This window comes from Dama dama, chromosome 12 (assembly GCF_033118175.1).
Source record: "Dama dama isolate Ldn47 chromosome 12, ASM3311817v1, whole genome shotgun sequence".
Classification (NCBI taxonomy): Eukaryota; Metazoa; Chordata; class Mammalia; order Artiodactyla; family Cervidae; genus Dama; species Dama dama.
Window position 1 is genome coordinate 40919471 of NC_083692.1, and position 22598 is coordinate 40942068.

General features: G+C 41.9%; 1 protein-coding gene across 1 annotated transcript in view; it reads right to left on the reverse strand.

Annotated features, from left to right (window-relative positions):
• The window catches only part of FBN1 (fibrillin 1), a 258201-nt gene that overhangs the window by 46305 nt on the left and 189298 nt on the right, over positions 1-22598 (reverse strand). The window contains exons 36-45 of the mRNA XM_061157087.1: positions 22120-22242; positions 21656-21820; positions 19388-19456; positions 19166-19291; positions 17841-17963; positions 16960-17118; positions 13588-13659; positions 9977-10102; positions 6521-6643; positions 1908-2033 (exon numbers count right to left, since the gene is read on the reverse strand). Of these exons, the coding sequence (XP_061013070.1) occupies positions 1908-2033; positions 6521-6643; positions 9977-10102; positions 13588-13659; positions 16960-17118; positions 17841-17963; positions 19166-19291; positions 19388-19456; positions 21656-21820; positions 22120-22242 (1212 nt within the window). The remainder of the gene's footprint in view (positions 1-1907; positions 2034-6520; positions 6644-9976; positions 10103-13587; positions 13660-16959; positions 17119-17840; positions 17964-19165; positions 19292-19387; positions 19457-21655; positions 21821-22119; positions 22243-22598) is intronic.

A 22598-nucleotide genomic window follows, 5' to 3' on the forward strand; every position in this document is an offset into this window, starting at 1 on the left:
AGAAGAAGGGGGAATATGGTCACCTGGGGTTAAAAGGCATTTTAGAGCTCACAAAGTGTTTTGCATCGGCTGAGAATTTCTAGATTTGATGTCAGTGTGAGTTCCCGCAGTGGCAGCTCCCTGGGAGAAACTAGCAAAAGGCGAGGTTCTAAGCCTTGGGAGAAAATCCTTTCCTTGGTTGGCATGTGAAAGGAGGCAAGCTAAGGACATGAGAACTGGACAAGAACTATTTTATTCTATTTACTTCTAGAATTCTCCACCCTTGCCACTTTTCTCAAATATTTTCACTTGGAAATGGAAACTTCTGTGCGCATCTGGGTCTTGATTCGCTGCCACCTCTGGCAAACTTCAGCCTTTAAGATTCTCACTCCAGTTTACCAAAAAGCAGTGAGTCACCTGATATTACCCCAAAATCAGCAACAAAATAAATTAGCTTTCTAACTCACCTGGAAGACGTCTGTTTCTTTCCCAGTCTGCCCCTAAAAACCCACGACCACTCCCGCAAAATAGTGACTTATCTCTCTTCTAAATTATCCCAATGTGATGGCACTCAATTTAGCTCTTCTCTAGCAGCACGAGTTGTCTTTTGGTTGGTCTACAACTTTTCACTTTGACTATCCTGTAAAGCTATTTTGGCGCCTTATGATGTCTTTGCATCTTGTGACAGCAGTTATTATCTTTCTAGTAGGAGTATATTTTACTAAAGAGGACATAAGAAATTAAGATGAAAACCACTGATATTCCTGGTTTTCGATATCGACAGGCAGAATGTGGAGGGCCAGGACAAAGGGATGGGGAAGGAGTGGAAGGTAACACCTCAGGTCAGTAAAAGGTAGTGTTTAGAGTTAGGATTTCCTTTGCCTTCAAACTTTGGATGAATTATCTATGATTGTAAATCAGGATGCTATAGCTAAGCAGAATGTGTGTGTCTGGAGACTGCATGTGTGAAGACTGCCTCCAAATGAGTCACCCTTCCAGCAATCAAGAACTTCTGCCGTCATTCATTTTTAGCCACGCAAGTGAAGTTCTTTGGTTGGGCAGGTTCTTTTGGTGGGGATTACAGATAACTCAGATGGGAGAGGGAGAATGAAAGTTGGACAGGGCTTCATGAATACACCGAGTTATCTCTCCAGTGATTCGTGGGACTGATTATAATCTTTAACTTAAAACTTGTTATCTGCTCTGAAGATGACAAAACTTTATGAGAATGTTCCCTAATGGATGAATCTAATTACATCCAAAGGCAAGCACTTTAAACATTATTGACTGTTCTTTTTCCTGATTCATGTTCATGTAGGCCCCAAAAGACTTAATGGATGTTGCTTTAAAATAGAAAAAGAAAGGAGGAAAGGAGAGAAATCGATTGATTGCATATTTGAAGTTTAGTCTAAATCAACATTCTGATTCAGTACTGAAACTGAGGAAGAGATTTAAAATCTTGAGCTCTTTTCCCCTAGGAAAATGATTTGTAAATTTGCCTTTAAGGACCTGCTATATCCTTATATATATATATATAAAACAGTTCTATATATACAGACACTTCTCAAAAAATGCTCACACTCAGCCACTCAAAAGCTGCACTCTGTTCCAGTGAGGCAAATTCACGTAAATATTATAAAGGAACAGTAGGCTATTACCATTAATAAAAGTAATTTTTTGTCTTAATATCTTTCTCCATTTATCCCTTTATCAAAAGTTTTTCTGAACTGACAGTCAAATGAATATCAAGAAAGAGGTTTATGATGTTCAGATTCCCAAAGATTAAATGTCAAAGGATATTAATGCGGCACACCTGCTTCTGTATTTTATAAATAACAAAACAATTAGTGTTAGCTTTTAAATATATTCAGATACACATGAATTTTTCAATAGGATGTGAAAAAATGAAACGATAGCCACATACTCACCCAAACACATGGTTTGATCAGCGTTTGTTTTAAAACCAGTGTGGCAGAGGCAATAAAAGCTTCCAACTGTGTCAATACACTGTCCGTGGCTGCATATATTGGGGATTTCTTGACATTCATTGCGATCTATAAATAAAAAGCATCTTAAGTGGAAACTTGGAAGGCCAAATCAAATCATTTTTTCTTTTTCAAATCAAATACCTTACTTCTAGGTATTGGCCTCAGGATTAATCCTAGTTCTAAACTAAGCCAGTAAAACTGAGGCTGACATTATATTCAATATTTATTTTTGACTCAAAATTGGTTAAAACTTACTCTCATTTACTAGGCACATTCAGAGCATATTAACAATACACAAGCAATGAAAAACAGGGGCAGCATCCAAAAAATCTTCTGAAAGATGAGCAAACTTAGACATAGAACGGGGAATAGAAATGCAAGCTGGGAGATAATCCATTTGATTATCTGCCTACACAGTATCCTAGACTATGGAATTAATTGAAGTATTTTGTCTAGTCAAGATTTGGTGTCTCAAATCATGGAAGCTTCATGGCTTCCTCTGGAAATTTAAACAAATCCCATTGCTAAGCTAGGTTTTCATGATGGACAGCCTGCATGGTCTCTTGCTCCAGTTTCACCCCATTATTTTGTCTCACTCCTATAACCTTTTGTTCCATCTTAACCAAGCCTTCCTGTCTACATAGGACTCCTTTCAGCACCTGACAATCCTAATGATGTTTCTTTCTTTCTTTTTTTTAAATCCATATTCTTTCAAAAGGAAGCCCTCTCATCTTGCTTCTGCCACTCCCTGGGCCCTAAGTTACATTTACTGTCAAGTTAATACTTCTTGCTCTCCTGAAATCTAATTATCTCAGGGGCCAAACATGTTGCATGAATTCACAAATGACATAATTGCATGCCTACTTATGTCTCTAATTTTTTAAAGCTCTCAAGATTCCATGTTTAGCGAAAATGTAACTCGAGGAGCACTGATTTTCCTGTTGTCACAAAAGAAAGCAAATGGCAGAATGCTGCCGTGGGTGCAGATGCCAGAGAGTAGCTTGGAACCTGGCTCTCAGCTGAATAATTCAAGCTTGCTGTTTGCCCGCCCCGGCTACTGAGAAGACAGAAAAAGGGAATGGGTACCTTTTGCTGCCCAGGACACTTGTGCCCACGCCAGGACAGAATATACTCCCTCCATTTCATGTGCTCAGGCTGCCATTTATACAACTACTTCCTTCCAAGTACACAAAACATCTAGAGTCGATGAATCACCATGTCCTTCAGAAATCTCAGGTGGGGGATGGGTGTATCATGAAAAGGGGAAACTAGGGTAGAGCATCTAAGGAGCTACAGCTGGTCTATGCAGAAATGCTAGTGAACAGATGATGTGTGTGCTAAGTTGCTTCAGTCATGTCCAACTCTTTGCAATCCTATGGACTATAGCCTGCCTGGCTCCTCTGTCCATGGAACTCTCCAGGCAAGAATACTGCAGTGGTAGCCATTTCCTTCTCCAAGGGATCTTCCTGACCCAGGGATTGAACCCAGGTCTCCTGCATTGCAGGCAGAGTCTTAACCATCTGAGCTACCAGAGAAGCCCAAGAACAGATGATGATTATTCACATTTGGATAAAAATGAATTTCAAATGAGCAAACTGCTCCCTGGGATAGGCAGCGGACACTGATTTCCACTACCAAACTCAGTGAAGAGAGTTGATTTTGAGGAATGGTGTCTTGGGGGCTTAGGTACCCTCAGGTAATACTGAGTCTGGGCGAATGCAAGGATCAGGTCTGTCTCATCTCTGGGGCCCACAGGGAATGGAGAGCATTAAGAATCTTTCTAGAAAAGGATCCTTCTATACTGCCTATTTCATGATGATTTTTTTTAAAAATGGATTTTTTAAATGGATTTTTAATATGGATTACTTTGCAGTTCTGTTGGCAAAATAGAAAGTTACAATTCTAGAGAACTTGATTATGAAGTTCACTTTGTCTTGAGGTTTCAACAAGAATCAGGATTTAAATTCCCAGAAGAGTATGTCTGAGGTTGAGGTAGGAGATTTAAACAGAGTATTGGGGGGAAACACCCACACAGTCAGCAGAGAGAGAGGAAACCATATGGAAATAGCTGGGAAGAAGATGTTTTTAGTTGGACAAGGCATTTCAGAAGTGGCTGCCTATGCTCTAACTACTCAGCTCCTGAGGTCAGACTAGCATCCTTGGCTTAGACACCTACCTGTTCTCTCAGGTCTCAGAAACACGGGTATGATGGCCAGCTGGTGAAATGAGGTACTGACAAGTTCAAATAAAAACCTTACTGTGATAAGGAAATTTTAGTTCTTTTCATCTTAAACACGGGAAGAAAGGAATATTTTACGTCTGAAAAATGCCATGTATAGGATAGTTTTTAAAGACATTTTAAGAGATTTTATCAGTAAGATGTGGGCCCTCCCTGGAGGTCCAGTGGTTAAGACTCTTGTGCTTTCCACTGCAGAGGCCATGGGTTTGATCCCTGGTTGGGAAACATATTCCACAGGTCGCATGGTGTGGTCAAAAAGATTTAGAAAAAGATTAAAAAGTGATAATTATAAAAAATAAAAGTAGGATGTAAGTGAAGACATTTCCAGAGTGAAGTCTTCAGCCCTAGAGGCTGAACAACTGCAAAACTCAAACTCAAGTACATCGCCTTTCTTGTAAGGCTTTCATTGAACGAGGGACACAAAGCTTGGGCTACAAACAGCTCCCCCTCACGGTGCTTACTGCTGATTAACGCTGGATGAGCTTTATCCAGCGTGTTTATGTTAGTACTCTACAAAAAAATTTGACAGGACGTAAGCCCCAGCCAGGCCCTGGTTGGCTATCTCATCTTGATGCTTACAACAGTTCTTCCCACATCTCACCTAACGTGAAATGGTGTGAAACGACACGTTCCAGATTATCAGCAATTCCTTATTTTGATCGGAATTATTTTACCCAGTTCCAAACAAGTATAAATTAAGAGCAAAATGCACGGAAGTGGTATGAATGCCAAATTTCATGAGGGTATTGTGACTCCTATCAGAGACGTCCTCACTTTTCCTGTCCTGTTTTTTTTTTGTTGTTGTTGTTGTTGTTAATATGTGGATTACAACTGCTCTGTTGACAAAAAGCTAAACACTTGCACATGTTCCTTTAAATGCAAAAACAAGCCTTGATTCTCAAAGTATTTTGTTCTGGTATTACACCCTCTTCCCACCAAAGTCTCATAAAACAATGCAAAATGCCCTATGGAGAGCAGTGTACTTCCTACCACTTAATCACTGGTGCACAAGGAAATCCAAGGAAAATCTGACCACGTTCCTTGGTGTTGTTTCATTCACAAATGCATAAACTATCCAGGAAACTCCTTGTGAAATGGACTACAGGCAAAACAACAGATTCCTCCTGACCCCTTTGCTAAATATATAATGGTTTATAATACTGAAAAACTCACATGAAAATCATTCTGAGGTGTTCCTTTGCTGCTGGGTTGAAACACCAGTGTTTTCATTTTGATACCACTGGCTACAAAATACCATCAGATGTTTAATAACTTTTGCTGTTGTTGTTTAGTCGATAAGTTGTGTCCCACTCCTTGTGACCCCATGAATTGTAGCCCACCAGGCTCCTCTGTCCATGGGATTTCCCAGGCAAGAATGATGGAGTGGGTTATCATTTCCTCCTCCAGGGGATCTTCCTGACTCGGGGATCAAACCCACATCTCCTGTACTGGCAGGCGGGTTCTTTACTGCTGAGCCACGAGGGATAACTTCACTGTCAATGTATGCTGGTGACATACTCATCCTTCTCATTTCTACCATGTCCCTGACAAAGGTGAATACCGGAAAAATTTAACCTCTAATAGTTTCTCATTTTACTGTAGGTGACGTCGCAAATAAAAGGCTGTTCCAGTTTGCTGCCCTCAGTTCTATAAGATGTTAAGGAAAAAAGATAATACTGTCAGTTCTTTTGGCTTGGTTTGTGCAGGTTAACCCGGCCCAGCTCAGGAGAGCTTTGCTGTCTAGAGTTGGTATATGTGGCTAGGATGGTGAAAACCTCACCCACTCAAGGGGGAGTAGGTAAAAGTATTTGGTCCTGAATACCAGGTAGCGAGGCTTCCCTGGTAGCTCAGTTGATAAAGAATCTGCCTGCAATGCAGGAGACCCTGGTTCGATTCCTGGGAAGATCCCCTGGAGGAGGGCATGGCAACCCAGTCCAGCATTCTTGCCTGGAGAATCCCCATTGACAGAGGAGTCTAGTGGACTACAGTCCGTGGGGTGGCAAACAGTCGAACATGACTGAGTGACTAACCAGAGCACATAGCACCAGTTAGGGAGTGTGTGTATGTGTGTGTGTGTCTCTGTGCACTTGTGGGAGTGGGTGTTTGCAGCAGGGCAGCACGGGGGCAAATTTGGAAAAATGACCTCTCTAAAGAGGAAAAAAGCCAAGTGTTAAAGCATTTCAACAATTTTCCTATTTCCCAGTTTACTTACTAGAACACAGAAATCTGCATCTTAACCATCCCAAAGAAATCCAGGGATCTGCAGCCGGTTGGGGCTGGCCCATCAGGTAGGCGCCTGCAGCTGGGGACTTACCATTGCACTGCCCCGTGGAGGTGAATCGGTAGCCGGGCTTGCAATCACAGCGGTAGCTGCCCGCGGTGTTGATGCACTCTGCGTTTCGCTGGCACACTGGGCCGTTCTGACACTCGTCAATGTCTACGAGCAGGAGAGAACTGAATTACAAGGAGAGCAGAATCCAGTGTCAACAGGCAAGAGGCAAGAACAAAATCTGACTTTACATTGGACCTGTCTCGTGAAACTTTTTCTTTGCTCTTGTTACTATAATCAGTCTATAGCTACAAGCAGACATGGTGGTCTGCCTCAGGGAATCCTGCCCCTCTGCCTGAATGTTAAACTAAAGTGCCTTTGTTCAGTTCACAGGGAAATACCCTGACCCTGCCCACCTGTGAAGGACTGCAGGAAAAAACAAATTGACACATCCTCTCCCCAGTTCTGGCCAAACCATTTTGCAAGATGTATGGCCTTTTTACTTTACTTCCTCACCTCCTCCCTCCCTCTATTCTATAAAAGAAACTGGCATCCAGACCCTGATGAAATGGTACTCTATAAACTCTAGTCTGCCATCTTCTCTGATGCCAGGCTTTCCAAACAAAGTTCCTATTTCTTGCCTCAACACCTCATCTCCTGATTATTTGCCTATTGTTCGGCAAGCAGGTTGAGCTTGGACTTGGTAACAAAGGCAAATGAAGGCTCTCACACAACACGGACTTATATTTTCTTATTTTGATTGGTTCTATTGAACAAACGTTGGAAGATGGAAAGCTTTTCTAATTTCCCTGCTTTACAAATATTTTTCATAAATACAAATACTGGATTTATGACCATCTACAGCGTTAATCTCTAGAAAAAGTTGTGAATCTCAGCCTCAAGGGCCAGATTTGATAAGGGTAGAGACTAATATCCTAGGAAGTCTTGTATTTGCTCAAAGTGCAGGAGGTTTGGGGAATCAGTCAGGTTGTTTTTGTTGTAGAGCCTGCAGAGCAGGGCATCTCAAACTTTGATGTGTGTCTGAATCACTGGAGATTTTATTGAAAGACGGATTCCAACTCAGCGTGCCAGGGGAGTGGCTCGAGAGTCTGTGCTTCCCATAAGCTCCCAAGTGATGCTGGTGCACTGGTCCACGAACAGTGCTTTGAGCTACAGGGCTGCAGAAGCTCCTGCTTAAATTTCTGCCCCATGGCAGTCAAATCAAGGAAACTTAACATAAAGATTACACATAAAACCACTGAAAATAACCAAATGCTCGCTATCAAAGAAAAGAATAAAGTGGCTGTTGTGTGCTCCAGAGCTTTGCCTATGCTCGGGGAGTTGCTTGCTTATCTTTTTAAAATGTTACCAGCTACATAATTCAGTTCAGCTTTAGGGCACCGCAGAATATACTGCACAGTCCAGGCGATATCAATGGAGCAAAACACATATTGTCTTCCCCTGCTCCTATGAGGCAGTCTAATTCAGTCTAAATCCAGTATAGGGAGCAGCCAGTAACGCAGGTGAAATTCAGCTTTCAGCACCAGTGCTGGGGTTTCATGCAGAAGTTGGCTCAGCCAAAGTTCCCACTAGGGGGCGACAAATACACCAACCTAGGCCTCCGAGGTGTGTGCTCTGTGGTGGGAAAACCTCAGGATTGTGGGCAGTCAGTGGGCCTCTCTAATATGGGGTGTGTGTCTCATACAGGAGCAGAGTATGCCCACCATGGGTTACCAGGGGCCCAGGATCCAGCACCACCTTACCCACCAGGCCTGCCCTGCTCTTCATAAAGAGTGTACAGAAACACAGAGGGTAGCTTCTGTAGCTGGAGAAGCCAAAAGGTGTCTCAGACAAGTGTTTCCCTGATGCCTCAGATGCCTAACATCTGATCCTATGCATGCTGGGGGAGAGCAGACACACAGATCCTCCCTGAATCACTTCTGGAATCCATTCCAACTGCAGTCTGGCCGAGGCATGTGCTAAATCAACCTTCCTTTTCTGAGTCTGAGAGCTAGGAGTGTGCTGGGAAGCAGCTGACCCTGGATTAAACATTCACCCTGAAGATGGATATCCTATGAAACGGAAACCAAAAGCTGGAGCACTTTGTAACCTCTGTATCAGCCTAACGCTGCCCTGACAGTGAGCCGCCTTCCACGGGTACAGCTGTAGGTTTTCAATCTCAAGGGTGTAACAAGATCTAGGTTGACATGGTGGTCATGGGTGGCCACGCCTCTGGTTTCTGGTCAAGGGCTGCTGCTTCAGCAGAGATACATATCAAAGAAGCACTTGGGTAGAGTAACCAGCTCTGAATGGAAGAGAAGGGAAGATGCCACAGAAGCGGACAGGCATCCTTAGGCATGCACCACAGGTGGGAGACAGTGGCGATGAGCAGGCAGCTACCCCTAGCACCACAGGTCATCTGCTACGGGCTCCCTTCTCTTTTTCCACATCCTGCCTCCTCCCCACACCTGATCCTTGATGGCCTCCAGAAGCCCAGGGCCTGAACCAAAGCCCCAAAATGACTCTCTCTTTAGGAAGGCTAGGAATAGCTGCCACCCCGTTTCCAGTCCCCCACATAGCAGGCAGAGTAAGGGATGCTTGCCAGCTTGGCCACAGGAACAGAAAGCCTGGTGAGGAGAATTTAGCAAGCCTGTACTCAGGGTTATAACTTTACTCGTGGTCTCTAAGTTGTCCCCAGTTTAGGAAAAAAATATTTTTTAACATTAAAATGTCAACCTATGTGTTGAATACATGCTCTAAGGAGCAATAAGCCTTTCTAACATGAACAAGAACTCTGTTAGAGGCTCTGAGTTTAAGTATGAAATAAGAAAATTACTCTAGCTATCCTAGGGCCCATGGTATATTTAATAACCGGCAACGTCCCTTTTACTAAAATGTAAAAGAACACTATCTTCCCCAGATGTCGGAAAAATATGAAGTGCGGTGAGGAATGCGCAGAATCACAGTACATACACATGGCGAGGGGAGGTAATTTGAAAATGAAAAAAGTACCATTTGCACGCATGCCAACATTCTTCGTATAAAATCGAATTTGCTGTTCTTGCCATTTGGAATTCTCTCATGCATTTGAAGTATTTGCATTAACCGTGTTTTCACTGGGGAGGAGCAAAGGCTCCGCTTGGAAGAGAACACTGATTTTGAGATTCAACTCAAGATGACTGCCCACCACTCGTGCTCACTTTCAAGCTGTGTAAAACAATAGCCATCCATTGGACACACCTAGGACCTCAAGGCTTTTTCATATCAGCTGGGAAATCTAATACTCTCTGTTGAGGGAGGGGCCGGAGAGGGCTGGGGAATGGACATCCTGCTTTGCCCACTGGGAGTAGTTAGGGAATTTTTTTTTTTTTTTTTTGGCAATGAAATGTCTGTTGATCCACAGGGTGTCCTTCACTATAGCTAGAGTTTGATGAATTTATGAAATTCCAATGTTGTAAAATTGCCTCATTTCTGGATGTGATACAGGGCAACATCTCTTACCTTCACAAACCAACAACTTGTCGTTATAGAAGAAGCCCACTGGACATTCACACCGGAAGCTGCCGACCATGTTGATACACACACCATTTTCACAGACCCCTGGGATCTCCCGACACTCGTCAATATCTGGAAACAGAGCAGGCACATGTGAGTGATGGCCTGGCATGTGGTCCCTGGGCAGGGTAAACGGGAATTGAAAGTTGGCTGCTTCTAACTAGTCCTGTGTAAGGTCTAAGGCCAAAGAAGAGACAGCACATGTGTATGTGTGTGTGTGTGTGTGTGTGTGTGTGTGTGCTGGCATGTACATGCATGTACCGGGGTGGTGATGGAAGTGGAGGAAGTCAATGAAGAGCAAACTGGGATCACTGAACCGCTTGTCAGACACTCCTGTGTCTATCTCATTGATCATCTATCTTTCTGGTTTTGTTACAAAACATTAGCTCTGTCCAGGTGGGAGATTTTGCACCCACTGGGCCCTGTGCACCAGTGGAGCAGAATGAAAGTGACTGCCGAGAGTAAGTGGTCTCTCTACCCCAAGTGTGTGGTGGTGGCTGGTGGGAATGGGAGCAGAGAGCTGATGAAGAACAGAAGACGATCCCATGGTCAGAGGCAACTCTGATCTTCCAAATTTCAGCTCAATGCCCTGCTCCTCCTTCGTGTGGCCTTGGTAAGGAAGTCAAGGAAGTAAGTCAGGTCTGAGGATGTAAGCTGGGCCCAGGCTGACCATGTAGACAGAGCCAGAACTGAGGAAGGACAGTCACAATAGACTGTGGCTTCCCTAGGCCCAGGGCTGGGGCTGGCTGCTACACCAGGGTGTTACCGGCCCCTGGTATGTGTCTGACATTTGATTAAGAACCAATACCTGGAAGTGGGGCTGATGAGGATTAAAGCAGGACCGAAGTAGGAGAGCACAGCCAGGACCCAGGCTGCTAAAGCAACTGGCGAGGGAGCTGTGTGGGCAAGTCGGGTCTCCTCACCAGCCTGGTGGGTCCACTCTCTGCCTGACCTGCTCTGAACTCTCAGCCATTCAGAGTCCTCTAGGATAATAACAGTAACAGTGGCAGCAATGGCATAGTGCCTCACTTGCTATACACATGGTGTATTTCTCAAGTGTTTAACCTGGAAATAGTTACCGAATCATCACAGCCCCTCTGTGAGATGGTCTCTAGGCACTCTGACAATCCTCATGATGCAAGTGGTGAGGACAGGTCGGAGGCTGGAACTCACCCAAGACCGTACAGCCACCAGGAAGTAGATTTGATACCAGGAATCCACTAACAGGCTACCCCTCCTCCCTTATGCTTTTCCACAGTCAAACAATCTTCACAAAACCATTACTGAAGGACTTGTTATCCCAGAGGGCCCCTCTACCAGTCCCGTGCAGAGTTTCACAAAACAGTTCAGAAGCCAGGAGGGGATGCAAAGTTTTGGTCTTTCCAATCCATTAGGTTTCTGATACTGTTGTTGAGATATTTTTCTTTACATGTCAGAGTCAGGAGCCTCTGCCAGGTACTTTGTTTGCCCAAGTTGTAGATGGCCACTGACTTTCGTGGAACCCACAAGAGCTGCTGCACTTTCAGAAGAATCACACCCTAAAGCCAATCTGCTTTGAAGGAGAAAGTTCACAGGCCACAGATTTATGTTAGACCTTTTTCTAAAGGGCTTGATTTTGTTTGAAGACAAATTGATCTCTTTAATGAAAAAAAAAGCTTAGAATATCAAAGGGTATATTTCCATTTTGAATATACGTAATTATGCTTTAGATTTTGCACACATTTGTCATGTATGTTGTTAAAAAGTGAGGCAAAGAAATATCACAGCTATGTATCATCAGCAAGAAGCAAAAAAAAAAAATTTCAGACATTCTTGAACTATGTATGGGTTAAAACATGAAGTGTTATGTTCACATTCATTTGTTTTAAATATAAGTGATGTATTATCAAGTTTAACAATAACAGGCTGGGTCAAATTTCTAGCCATTGTTAGGCACAACACAGCAAAAGCACATATTAAAAATTATATTTTCTTTTCCTGTCTGGATTCCATTTGAACTTCAACTTGGAAAAGTTTATATTTAAAGACAAGATTAATAAACTTGCTATAGTTTTAACCCCACACGAATGAGTTCTATATGCCAACAATCTTCAGACCTTTCAGAAGGAGAGTAGAAAGCTTAAATAAAACAAAGTTTCTCAGTCATCTAAATATTTTGTCATGCTGGAATTTGCTAACAATAAGTATACTGCTAACTATCACATTTCCAGTTTTCAAGAGCTAGAGGCAGAGCAAGCTGTGAGTCAGGACTGGGTTCTGATCCCAGTTCTGTTATTAATTAGCCAAGTGACCTCGGCTGAGTCCCCTTCCCTGTCTGGGCCTCTGTCCCCTCAACTGTAAGGCAAGGCGTTTGGCCTAGAGGATGCCTGAGGCCTCTCCAGCTTTATTAGTGGATGCTGTTAATGCTGTTTTGAGTCTTTGCCTGCTGCCAACATTAGAGGGTAGGCCTTGCTGGGGTACACGCCTGGTCCATCCGTGGAGAACCACTACTATTACAGACCACTTATCTTCGGATCAGAGAGTCTAGGGAGATGAAAAGATCTGTTTTGGGAAGGGGAAAAGCAAAGCAGCTGGGGCCAGGTGTTTCATGCCAATGTCATTTAGCAGGTTTTCCTTCCAAACCATGAAGTTTCTTTGGATGTTGACTAGGCTGCGGAGCCATATGGATTTGGCACAAAGAGAGCCAGGCTGATTGCTGGACCAGACCCTTGTTTTCTTAAACAAGGTCACTGGAAAGGCTGATGTGGATTTCAGTTTACTTATTAGCAATAAGGTGGAACAGACCAAGTGGTGATGTTTGCTACTAGACACAATCGCTCAGAATTCAGAGGGGCATCTGAGGATCCATATAAATCACACTGGGGAAAAACTCAGAGAATGCAATGGCTTTCCATCTATTTTTATGTTATTTGGTTTTAAACCACAAAGGCCTTGCTTCTACTGGCTGAACGCTGTGCAGTATTTCTGAATCTCACATAAGCATCTCGAGCACTGCAGTGGTCTCTGCTCCAGTTACCAGACAGGGCCTCAGATTGGAAAGACTTTTATATTTCACATCTAAAAATCCCAAAGCAGATGACCTGAGAAGATTCCCTGTGAGATAAAACTGATCTACCAAACGGGCTTTATGTGAACAACCCACACATAAGGATTGGTATGAACAGTCATATTAAACTCTTGTCTTAGTCAGACGGAAGGATTGGGAATTATAGTCAGATCAAACGTCAACTGGCTTTACTCCCAGAATCTCTCTTTTTGTTGATGCCTAGGGTTGGTTTAACGAAGCTTGATTGTGATTTTGTGAAAAGCTTTCCAGTCCCCTTAATCATGACCAACAAATGCTGCTGCCAATTAGGTGGAGCTACACAGGGTGTCTGCACAGTTTGTTTCAAACTAAGAATCAGAGTTTCAATAAAGGTAAATGGCACTGTTTAATGCATTTTCCTTCTAAGAAACAAAAAAAAAAAAAAGCAAATTTGAGAAAATAACAGTGTGTACTTCCTTTTCTTAACACAAAGGCAGGGACAAAAAGTTGCAACAATGGCATTGTAACTCACCGACAGGTAAACCAGTATAAATGTCGATGACAAAGCCTGGCCGTTGACTTCCACAGAGTGTAGCAAATTCATCTGCAGTGAGTGAACAAAGGTAGGGTGAGTGGGGTGGGAATAGGATAGGTGAAGAGCAATAATGAGCTGAACAAAATTACTTTGAAAACATTCTTAAAAGATATTTACCTGTATTTGGAAGAATTTGAAATAAATTGACCTTTGTGAAAAAAAAATTGAGAATTTCTACAGATGGTGTAACCTTGTCCCTAAGAAAAATTATGAAGGAAAAGTGACCTCATGTTGACGTAATAATGAGGCTGAAACAGAGGTCTCTATATCAAATGCTCTCCTTTGTATGAGCTTGCCTGGGGGAATTTGGGTTTCTATGGGGATATTGTTCAGCTCTGAAACCTGGGACTGGTCTGAGTGCCTCTTTCTACTCTGTATTAAGGAATCTAGGATTTAACAAATGTGTACAAAAGCCATTTCCTTGGCAGACTGGGGATAACAATAGCAAATGTAGCTAAATTCTTGATTTCAGGTCTGTTAATGACTCATTCATGTCAAACAACTACCTTAACCTCATTACTTTAATTTTTGGAGCCGGATTATTATTTTTGTTGCAGTTCTTTTATTTGCTCCCTCTCCCCTCCCCCACCCTTTATCTTTCTCCCCCTGACATGAATTTTCATCAAACTTGTGAATTAAGGATGCATTAAATGTCATCTGTGGTTCCTTTAACTCTGAGATTCTGTAATTCCTGATCATGAGTATAACTGATATAGCATGGCATCAATTTAAGCTCAAGATGGCCACTCCCTTATGGGTAAACCTACTGAAAATTAGTAAAAGGTTTCTGGAAGTATTTTAAACAAAACGTAGCACGTTCTTTTCCTAGTGCTTTCTTTCCTTAATCTATGAGTTCACTTCCAATCAGTGTCACGCCAGCTCCACTGACCATCCAAACTTCAGGGCCTCCTAAAATGTGTGCAGACTGCATAGCTAATGAAAAGCCATGATTGGATTTGGCCAATATTCCACATGAAGACAAAATCTTGCATTTTATATTAAGAGTATGCAGATACCTAGAACTCAGACAGATATTTCTGAAAGTAAACGATAGTTGTTATCAGAGCTCTCCATAGTGGTCTGCAAGGGAACGTACAATGGTCCATCAAGGTAAAAAATAAAAATACTAGGATATCTATCTTTGTAAAATCCAATTTGAAAACTAATTTTGTGTACATTTTATAATAAAACAGTTTCTGAAAATAATAAATACATTTCTTAATATAATCAAAAACAAATATACAGAGACACATGTACAAATACTTTTACTTGTAAATACACACACATCAAGTGTGGGTAACTGCCAGGTTTTTTAATGATAGCTATGTATAAATAATCTTGGGAAAGATTGAAGGCAGGAGGAGATGGGGATAACAGAGGACGAGAGGGTTGAATGGCATCACCACTTCAATGGACACGAGTTTGAGCAAGCTCTGGGAGATGGTGAAGGACAGGGAAGCCTGGCATGCTGTAATCCATGGGGTCTCAAAGAGTCGGACATGACTGAGTGACTGAACAACGATAACAATGTATGATAAAAGATTTGAAGGCTAACAGTCAGGATCAGGGGTCAGCAAATATTTTCTTAAAGGGCTAAAAAGTAAATATTTTAGGTTTTGCAAGCTGTGCAGTCTTTGTTAAAATTACTCAAATATTTCATGAAAGCAACCATAGATAATATGTAAATAAATTAGTGGGGCCATATTCTCATAGAATTTTATTTACTAAAATTTGAAGTTCATAAAATTTTCAGATGTCAAAATTACTTTTAGCTTGCGGGCCAAACAGAAATAGGAGGCAGGCTGGATTTGACCCACAGGCTCTTGTTTGCCAAACCCAGGTCTAACAACATCTTGCAGAGTGGAGACAACTTGTAATTCTAAGTGATGGCTATTACATTATTTCTGGAGGAAACAGTGGATGAAATGGTACATTTTACTAAAAAAGAATCTGCTGTTTTTTTTGCATTGTCAGTTAGCACCAGACAATAGATTGGGTATTTTACATATCACTGTGGGGAATGGAGTAGATACTACACAATTCTCAGACCAGTACTGTGCATGGTAGTGCATTCACTCTAAATCAGAAAGATGGTGGCCCAGTGGCTAAGACTCCGCACTCCCAATGTAGGGGGCCTGGGTTTGATTCCTGGTCAGGGAACTAGATTCCATATGCCACAACTAAGACTTGGCACAGGCAAATTAATTAATTAATTTTTAAAAATCAGAAAGATGATCTAGATCATTAGTAAATGACACCATCATGATATATATCATCTCCCATATAAGAACACTGCACCAAAATTTTTGCTTCATTTACTCTTAGAATATGAATTATACTCTCTTCTTTTTCAAATAGATAATATTATATAGATTTTTCTGTATGAGGATATAAGAAGAAATTTCTCTATATCAAGGAGTTGTGCTTTTCTTTTTTTAATCTGGCTGCGCTAGGTCTTGGGTACAGTACACAGGATCTTCCATCTTTGTTGGGCATCCAGGATCTTTAGCTACAGCATGCACTCTTAGTTGTGGAATGTGGGATCTATTAAAAGGCCCCTGGCCAGGGATGGAACCTGGGCCCCCCTGCATTAGGAGCGCAGAGTCTTAGCCACCGGACCACCAGGGAAGTCCCCGAGTCGTGCTTTTCTTTAGTTCTGAGTTTGCTCTGAGGTCATTGAGACTGTTAGACTCGATCATATCTCTCTCTATATGAGCTGCTAGAAGGTTTAGAGCCCAAGCTGTTGCTCATCACTGGCAAGTGTGCAGGACTTCCCAGCTTGGATCTTGCATATTAATTATCCTTGCTTTGAGTTTCTTACCCATGTTTGCCATTTGCATTAGGCCTTCTTATTTTACGTATGCATCTTTGTGGGCCATCTTTGTGGGCCATCTTGAATTCTTTTTGGAACAAGATTAGTTATGAATAAGTAAAATTGATGGTAATAAGTAAATAAACAATATAGGAATATGGTTTACTTATCTGTCAAACTGCTTTGCCCACTGTTTCCAGACTTTAAGTTACATGGCGAACTCCCTAACAATAACAACTTCTTTATTTTTGTGATATGCTGAGTCTACAGGCTGGTAAATGAACTTGTGTAATAAATTGGAAAATATATTTTATGACTCAATTTTCAGCTGAGAGGACCAGATCATCTGAATTTCAACATTTGCCTTTGTGAACTAATCTTTTTATATGAAAATGGATGATGCACCCTTTTTCTCCCCTGGCTGAGATTCCTTTCTCCAACAATTCACAGGGAAGGTACCATGCCATCTTTCTGGTAATGTCGAAACTAAAACCCACCTGTGCTTGGGATGGGGCACTGTTCACAGGGCTTGTTCCAGGCCCGGCCAATGTTGTAGGAACAACAGCACATCTTCTTGGTCATGTTGAACAACAGTTCTCCATCGCAGGTCTGGTTGTCAGCATAATAGTTCCTGTAGCACAGACTCCTCCTCATATCTAGAGGAGAGGAGGAAGGCAGGGACTGGTGATGCTGTGGGGAAATCCTGACAGGGAGATTCTAACAGGGATGCTCAAGGAAGGAGTCTCTTTTGAACTATATTGTAACTTGACCTCAATAAGAGTGGTAAAAGCTGGCTCTCAACCTTCCATCTACCTCTGCTGTCACAAGGAAAAGGACTTTAAGAAATATCAGGTTGGCCCAAAAGTTTGTTCGGGTTTTTCTAAAACATCTTACTAAAGAACCAAACGAACTTTTGGGCCAACCTAATATATTCCCTGGTGTTCTGTGCCATAGAACTGAGTCATTATGTAGCTGTGGCCTTAATAAACTTTACATGACTCTCCACCCAGTCTCCTAGTAACAATTCTCCACTGCTCTTGGCAGTGATTTTCTCATTTCCGACTCATGATGTTTTAATACTGTAGGTCAGTGCTGTAAATATCATTGTATAAAGATACACCCAGAGTCAAACAAAAGAAGTACTATTAAACCTTTGTTTGGGATTTTCCAACATTACATTTTAAAGAAAACTCCCAACCACCCACACGAGGTGCTGAGAAAAGGCCAAAATTATGGTTTACAGGGGAGGAGGCAAAGGGTGGCAGCACTCGCTCTGATGAGTAACATAACACTGAAGATGAATTGCTGGGCTTGGAGGCTCTTTTTCTCTTTGCAGATGAGGACCGAACACGCTTTATAAAGAAAAGCTGGGACTTACCCATGCAATTATTCCCCCCATTCACTTGCATGTAGTCTGGAGGGCAGATACAGGTGTAGTTGCCAACAGTGTTGTAACATGTCCCTGGACCACAGATTCCAGGAGTTTCACATTCATTCACATCTATAATCCAAAAAGAAAGTGGTATGTGAATACAGAAATTTCACTTTTTGGAATGATCTGGGACTTGGGGGTCAATATACATGTTGATAGTGGAAGAGAGCATCCACAGGGCACTTTGCAATCTGGATAGGACATATGGATGTTTCATTCATCAATGTCCTTAGCCTGTGCTGACATGTGCATTTTCAGGAAAAGAGTTTTAGAAAAGGAAAATGTACCTTCTGATGTGAGTTCTTAATAAATGAGTCTAAAACATCCTCAAACACATGCAGCGATGGAAATGCGGAAAAATGATAATTCTCAAATATCTTTCAGAAAGACAACTATGTCCTTCATATGTTCACAAAATCTCAAGAAGGATTTGATATAACCTGAAGCCATCAAACACTGGCTTCATGAATCTGCAATGGTAAGGCAGCACAGAAGATAAGCCTACAGAAGTAGTATATCATGCATCCTTCCCCATTTTCAAATACAGGTGTTGATTCTAATTTATGTTAACTCTATGGGTCTTAAGCTGTGTTGTATACATTGTGATGTTTGACTACTACTCAACAAGGTTGTCACTGCTAAGGTCACCTATTAAGACTATTTCTCCTCCAGGACACAAGAAGCTCTCCTCCCTCATCAGCGTGTAACTCCTATATACAGATGAAAACCATTTCCCCACACCAGTCAGTGGTCCACATGCTCTGAAAGTTAACAGCAGTCAATAATCTCCATCTTTTCAGGAACACAGGATGAACAGGCGTCATCACTTACACCCCACAACCAAAGGAGTTGCCTCGGAAGAGAAGCTCATTCAAATGCTGAGTACAAATGATGAGTGGTAAAGGACAAGACAAGGAGCCCAGAATCACCCAGAATACAGAAGCCACTGAAATGAGACCTGGGCTACTCCAACAAAAACGGCTTTTCTGAAGAGAATGGAAAATTCACTGTAGGCATAAATGGGAGTATGGCTCAAGATAACAAAAACGCCAATTTTCACATGAAAAGAGGGAGATTTAGGGTATGCTGAACATGATATTACATCACTAATATGAGTGCAAGCTGCCACATCTGTGGCATAGTTACCTGGCTATGCTGGCATTTAGACATTTTGCTAGAGTCTCAGTTTTCCTGGGGCCTAACTGTACGTTGGTTTTTGAGGTCAGTTCTCAATATCTGAAAGAACTTATCATTCTAAAAGGGCCATTTACCATCACACACTCGGGTATCTTCATTCAGGTAGTAGCCCGTTGGACAGCGGCACTGGAAGCTGCCAAAGGTGTTGATGCATTTCCCACCTTGGCACAACCCTGGGAGCTCCTGGCACTCATCAATATCTATCAAGATGAAAAGGACAGCATGTCTTTAGCATTGTAAATCAACTCAAGGAAGTTCCAATGGGGCACGCTTTAAGTTAAAGGAAATAGAATTACCTTCCAATATAACGGTGATAGGGTTGGGTCGAAAACCTTCTCCTCCAGGACAAAGAATTTTGTACTCAGCTATGGAAACAAACAAACAAACAAAATCAGACTGAGTTCTCTGACATCTAAAATTTCAAGAAATAGTATCCTCAAGAGAAATACAGACATAGCTACCTGAAAATATTCATTTACAGGAATTTTTGGCAGTTACCCCACTCAACTGAAGCAAGTTAACATCTTTGCATATACTTGTCCTTTCTAATGGTTTTTTCTGCGTGTGTCAAACATAAGGCTACTGTCCTCAGTCTGTGAACCTTCCACCTACTCTCTGGTCTTATGTTTTTATGAACTATTTTATCCTTTATCTCCACTGTCCTTTCTTTTAAAGATTTTTCTTTCCATTTTTATTTTATAACAAACTCCTCCATTTTTATGTTTTGTTCAGTTTTACTTCCTGGGAATCACAGCTTCCCTTAAATACTGCTCACCAGCTTATCTCCAAAACCTTTTCCAAACAGAGCCTTAGGAAAAGCTGTCCTTTCTTGGTTCCCACCATCTCCTCTCCTCTCCTCAATGACTAGGCTTTCTTGCCTCTCCATTTCTGCTGATGGCAACATTGATTCCCCTGGCTTCCCAAACCAGCTTTTTACAGGGTCCTTTGATTTCCTCCAGTAATTTTGTCATCCAGGTATTTCACTCAAAAACATTTCTTTCAGCACCACATACCAGTGTGATCCATACAGGAACATATGGATAAGAATGACCCTCATCTGCTATAGCATTCTGATAAGCATCTATACGAATCAGTTCTTTCATAATCATCATGGTCTTTCCAAATCTGATAATCCCCCTTGTGGTTTTCTGAAATTATATGTATATATGCTTAAATGTATATATGCATAGATCTCAGTTCTAGCTCTGATCCAGTTTGAGGTAGGGTGGACTTCTAATGCTTGACTTATCATTCTTATTCAGTAGAACTGACCCCTAAACATCAAGATGACCTAAACATCTTGGTTTGATTCTTTCAGCATCGATGAAATTATTAATAACTATCCTCCTCTTTTATTTTTCTCTCCTCCTCTTTCTGTGATCGTCCGTTCTTTTTAAGTCTCCTCTTTCATGTCACTCCCTTCCTTCAAGCCCCAATTAAAAAATGCACCAAGTTATCACCACGCACTGCAAATCAGAACTGACTTCTGTTTCTGAAGAAAGGAGAGAAAGGGGTGCCTGCCAAGCATTCGTTTCTGTGCCGAGTGCTTTACAGGAATGGCTTCACTTAATCCTATGAGGCATCTTATGAATGAAGAAAGAGGCTTGCTTACTCCAAAGTTACATGCATGGCAAGTGACAGAGTGCTAACTGGAACCAGTAACACTCTTTCTTCCACTCATGGCACTGACTCTGCTCTTCTTTCTTCTCTTATTGAGGTCTACATTGAATAACAGCTTTCATGTTTAGGTAGTATTTTGCTAAACTGTATGCTCCCGGAAAGCAGGAACTGGCAATTAGATTAGAATTATCCATCCAATTATCCATGAATTATCACCTTTGCACACACAAAGTATATCTTCTAGGTACTCAACAAATTCCCTTAGAGAAACTGAGTAAGTGACCCTTCAACAAGGAAAGAATCAATACCTATCTCAATATACCTGATAAGCAGCAGCCACACAGCACATTTTGCCCTGGAAGCTATATCTGACTCTGAGTCATAATGCAGCATTCACTTAGAAAAATGCAAAGCTGTTTGTTTTTCAAAGACTAATTATTTATGTCCTTAAAACACATTCTAAACCTTTCTTTTAAGTCATACCATAAGACTGGAACAATCTTCCCTTTCATATTTGCTTAACTAATGGCTTCTTTTTCACCTAGGGAAACTCCACTCTGTCCTACAGCTTCTAAAACCAGCCAACAGATCACAAGAGGAGAGATCAATGTGTCCAAATATGACATAAGTAACCTAGTCTGGAAAACCTTCTTTAAAATAATGCTATCTTCTTTACACTCAGACAGAAATGCGATGTTACCTGCCCCACCTCACCTTTGAGTGCAAGCCAACTGGGGAGGCATTCTGACTCCCACATTGGGAGTGGGATTCCTCAGCAGGGCTAAAATGAATGATCTCCACCCCTTAACCCCCACTCTCTCCACCAACTGAAGAACACAGACCAGTAGCAGCTCCCTCTCTGGGTGGCGTCTATCCTCTGGAGTTAGACAGGAGAACTGGGCTGAGCTGGACTAATAATAACGAATAGGAGGACGTCCACTTACATGTGTTCACAGGCGGGCACAGCTCACAAGGAGTGCCCCAGGCTTTACCCAGAGAACAGCAGCAGGAAGCCTTGGAAACACCAACTCCAATTTCATTGCTGCAGGCTGTATCTCCATTGTCTCCCCGAGGACGGATATCCAAATAGCAGTTTCCAGAGCGGGTATCTATTTACCACATGCAAACAAAAGAAGTGTCAGGCAAATTCTTTCTACGTCAGGGTTGAAAATTCAAACCGACTTCTGAAACTGTTTAAAAACCATAATTTAAACTAAAAAGTGCCGCAACACAGACACTGGGAATTGACCTAGAGAAAAGGACCTGAAAATACAAACCAGATTCAGGAAATGTTTACATTTCGTTGTATTATTTTATTCCTTTTTTTCAGAATTTGAGAATGCAATGTTCCATGTTGCCTTAGAAATAACCAACAGTGTGTTTCTCTGAAAAGTGTTTAAGATCTTACCGACACAGCCAACTCGAGTTGGATTCAGCTCAAAATCGGGTGGACAGTCACAGGTATAGCTGCCTGGAGTGTTGACACAGTTCCCACTGATGCACGTGGTCGGATCCAGGCATTCATTAACGTCTAGAACCGAACAGCGAGGGGCAGAGTTATTACCTGAGTCAATGTGGGGCAGGCATCACTGTAAAACAGTAGCACTAAAATCTCGGGCTCCCAACTCGAATTTTTAAAGAGCTTCCAGTTATAATTGCCCCCTAGAAATATAGTCTTCCACTTCTGAAACAAAATCCCTCAGGAAGGAAATATGTCATAGTCTTTGGTCTCTTTCCCCTGGAACACACTTAGCATTCAAATTTGTCATCAGGAGAAAATATAACTTTGGAACGAGGAAAAATATTCCAGTGAAGGTAACTGAAAACAAAACACTACTGTGACCTCAGGTCAACCAAAAATTCAGACACAGGTTTTAAGAAAATATA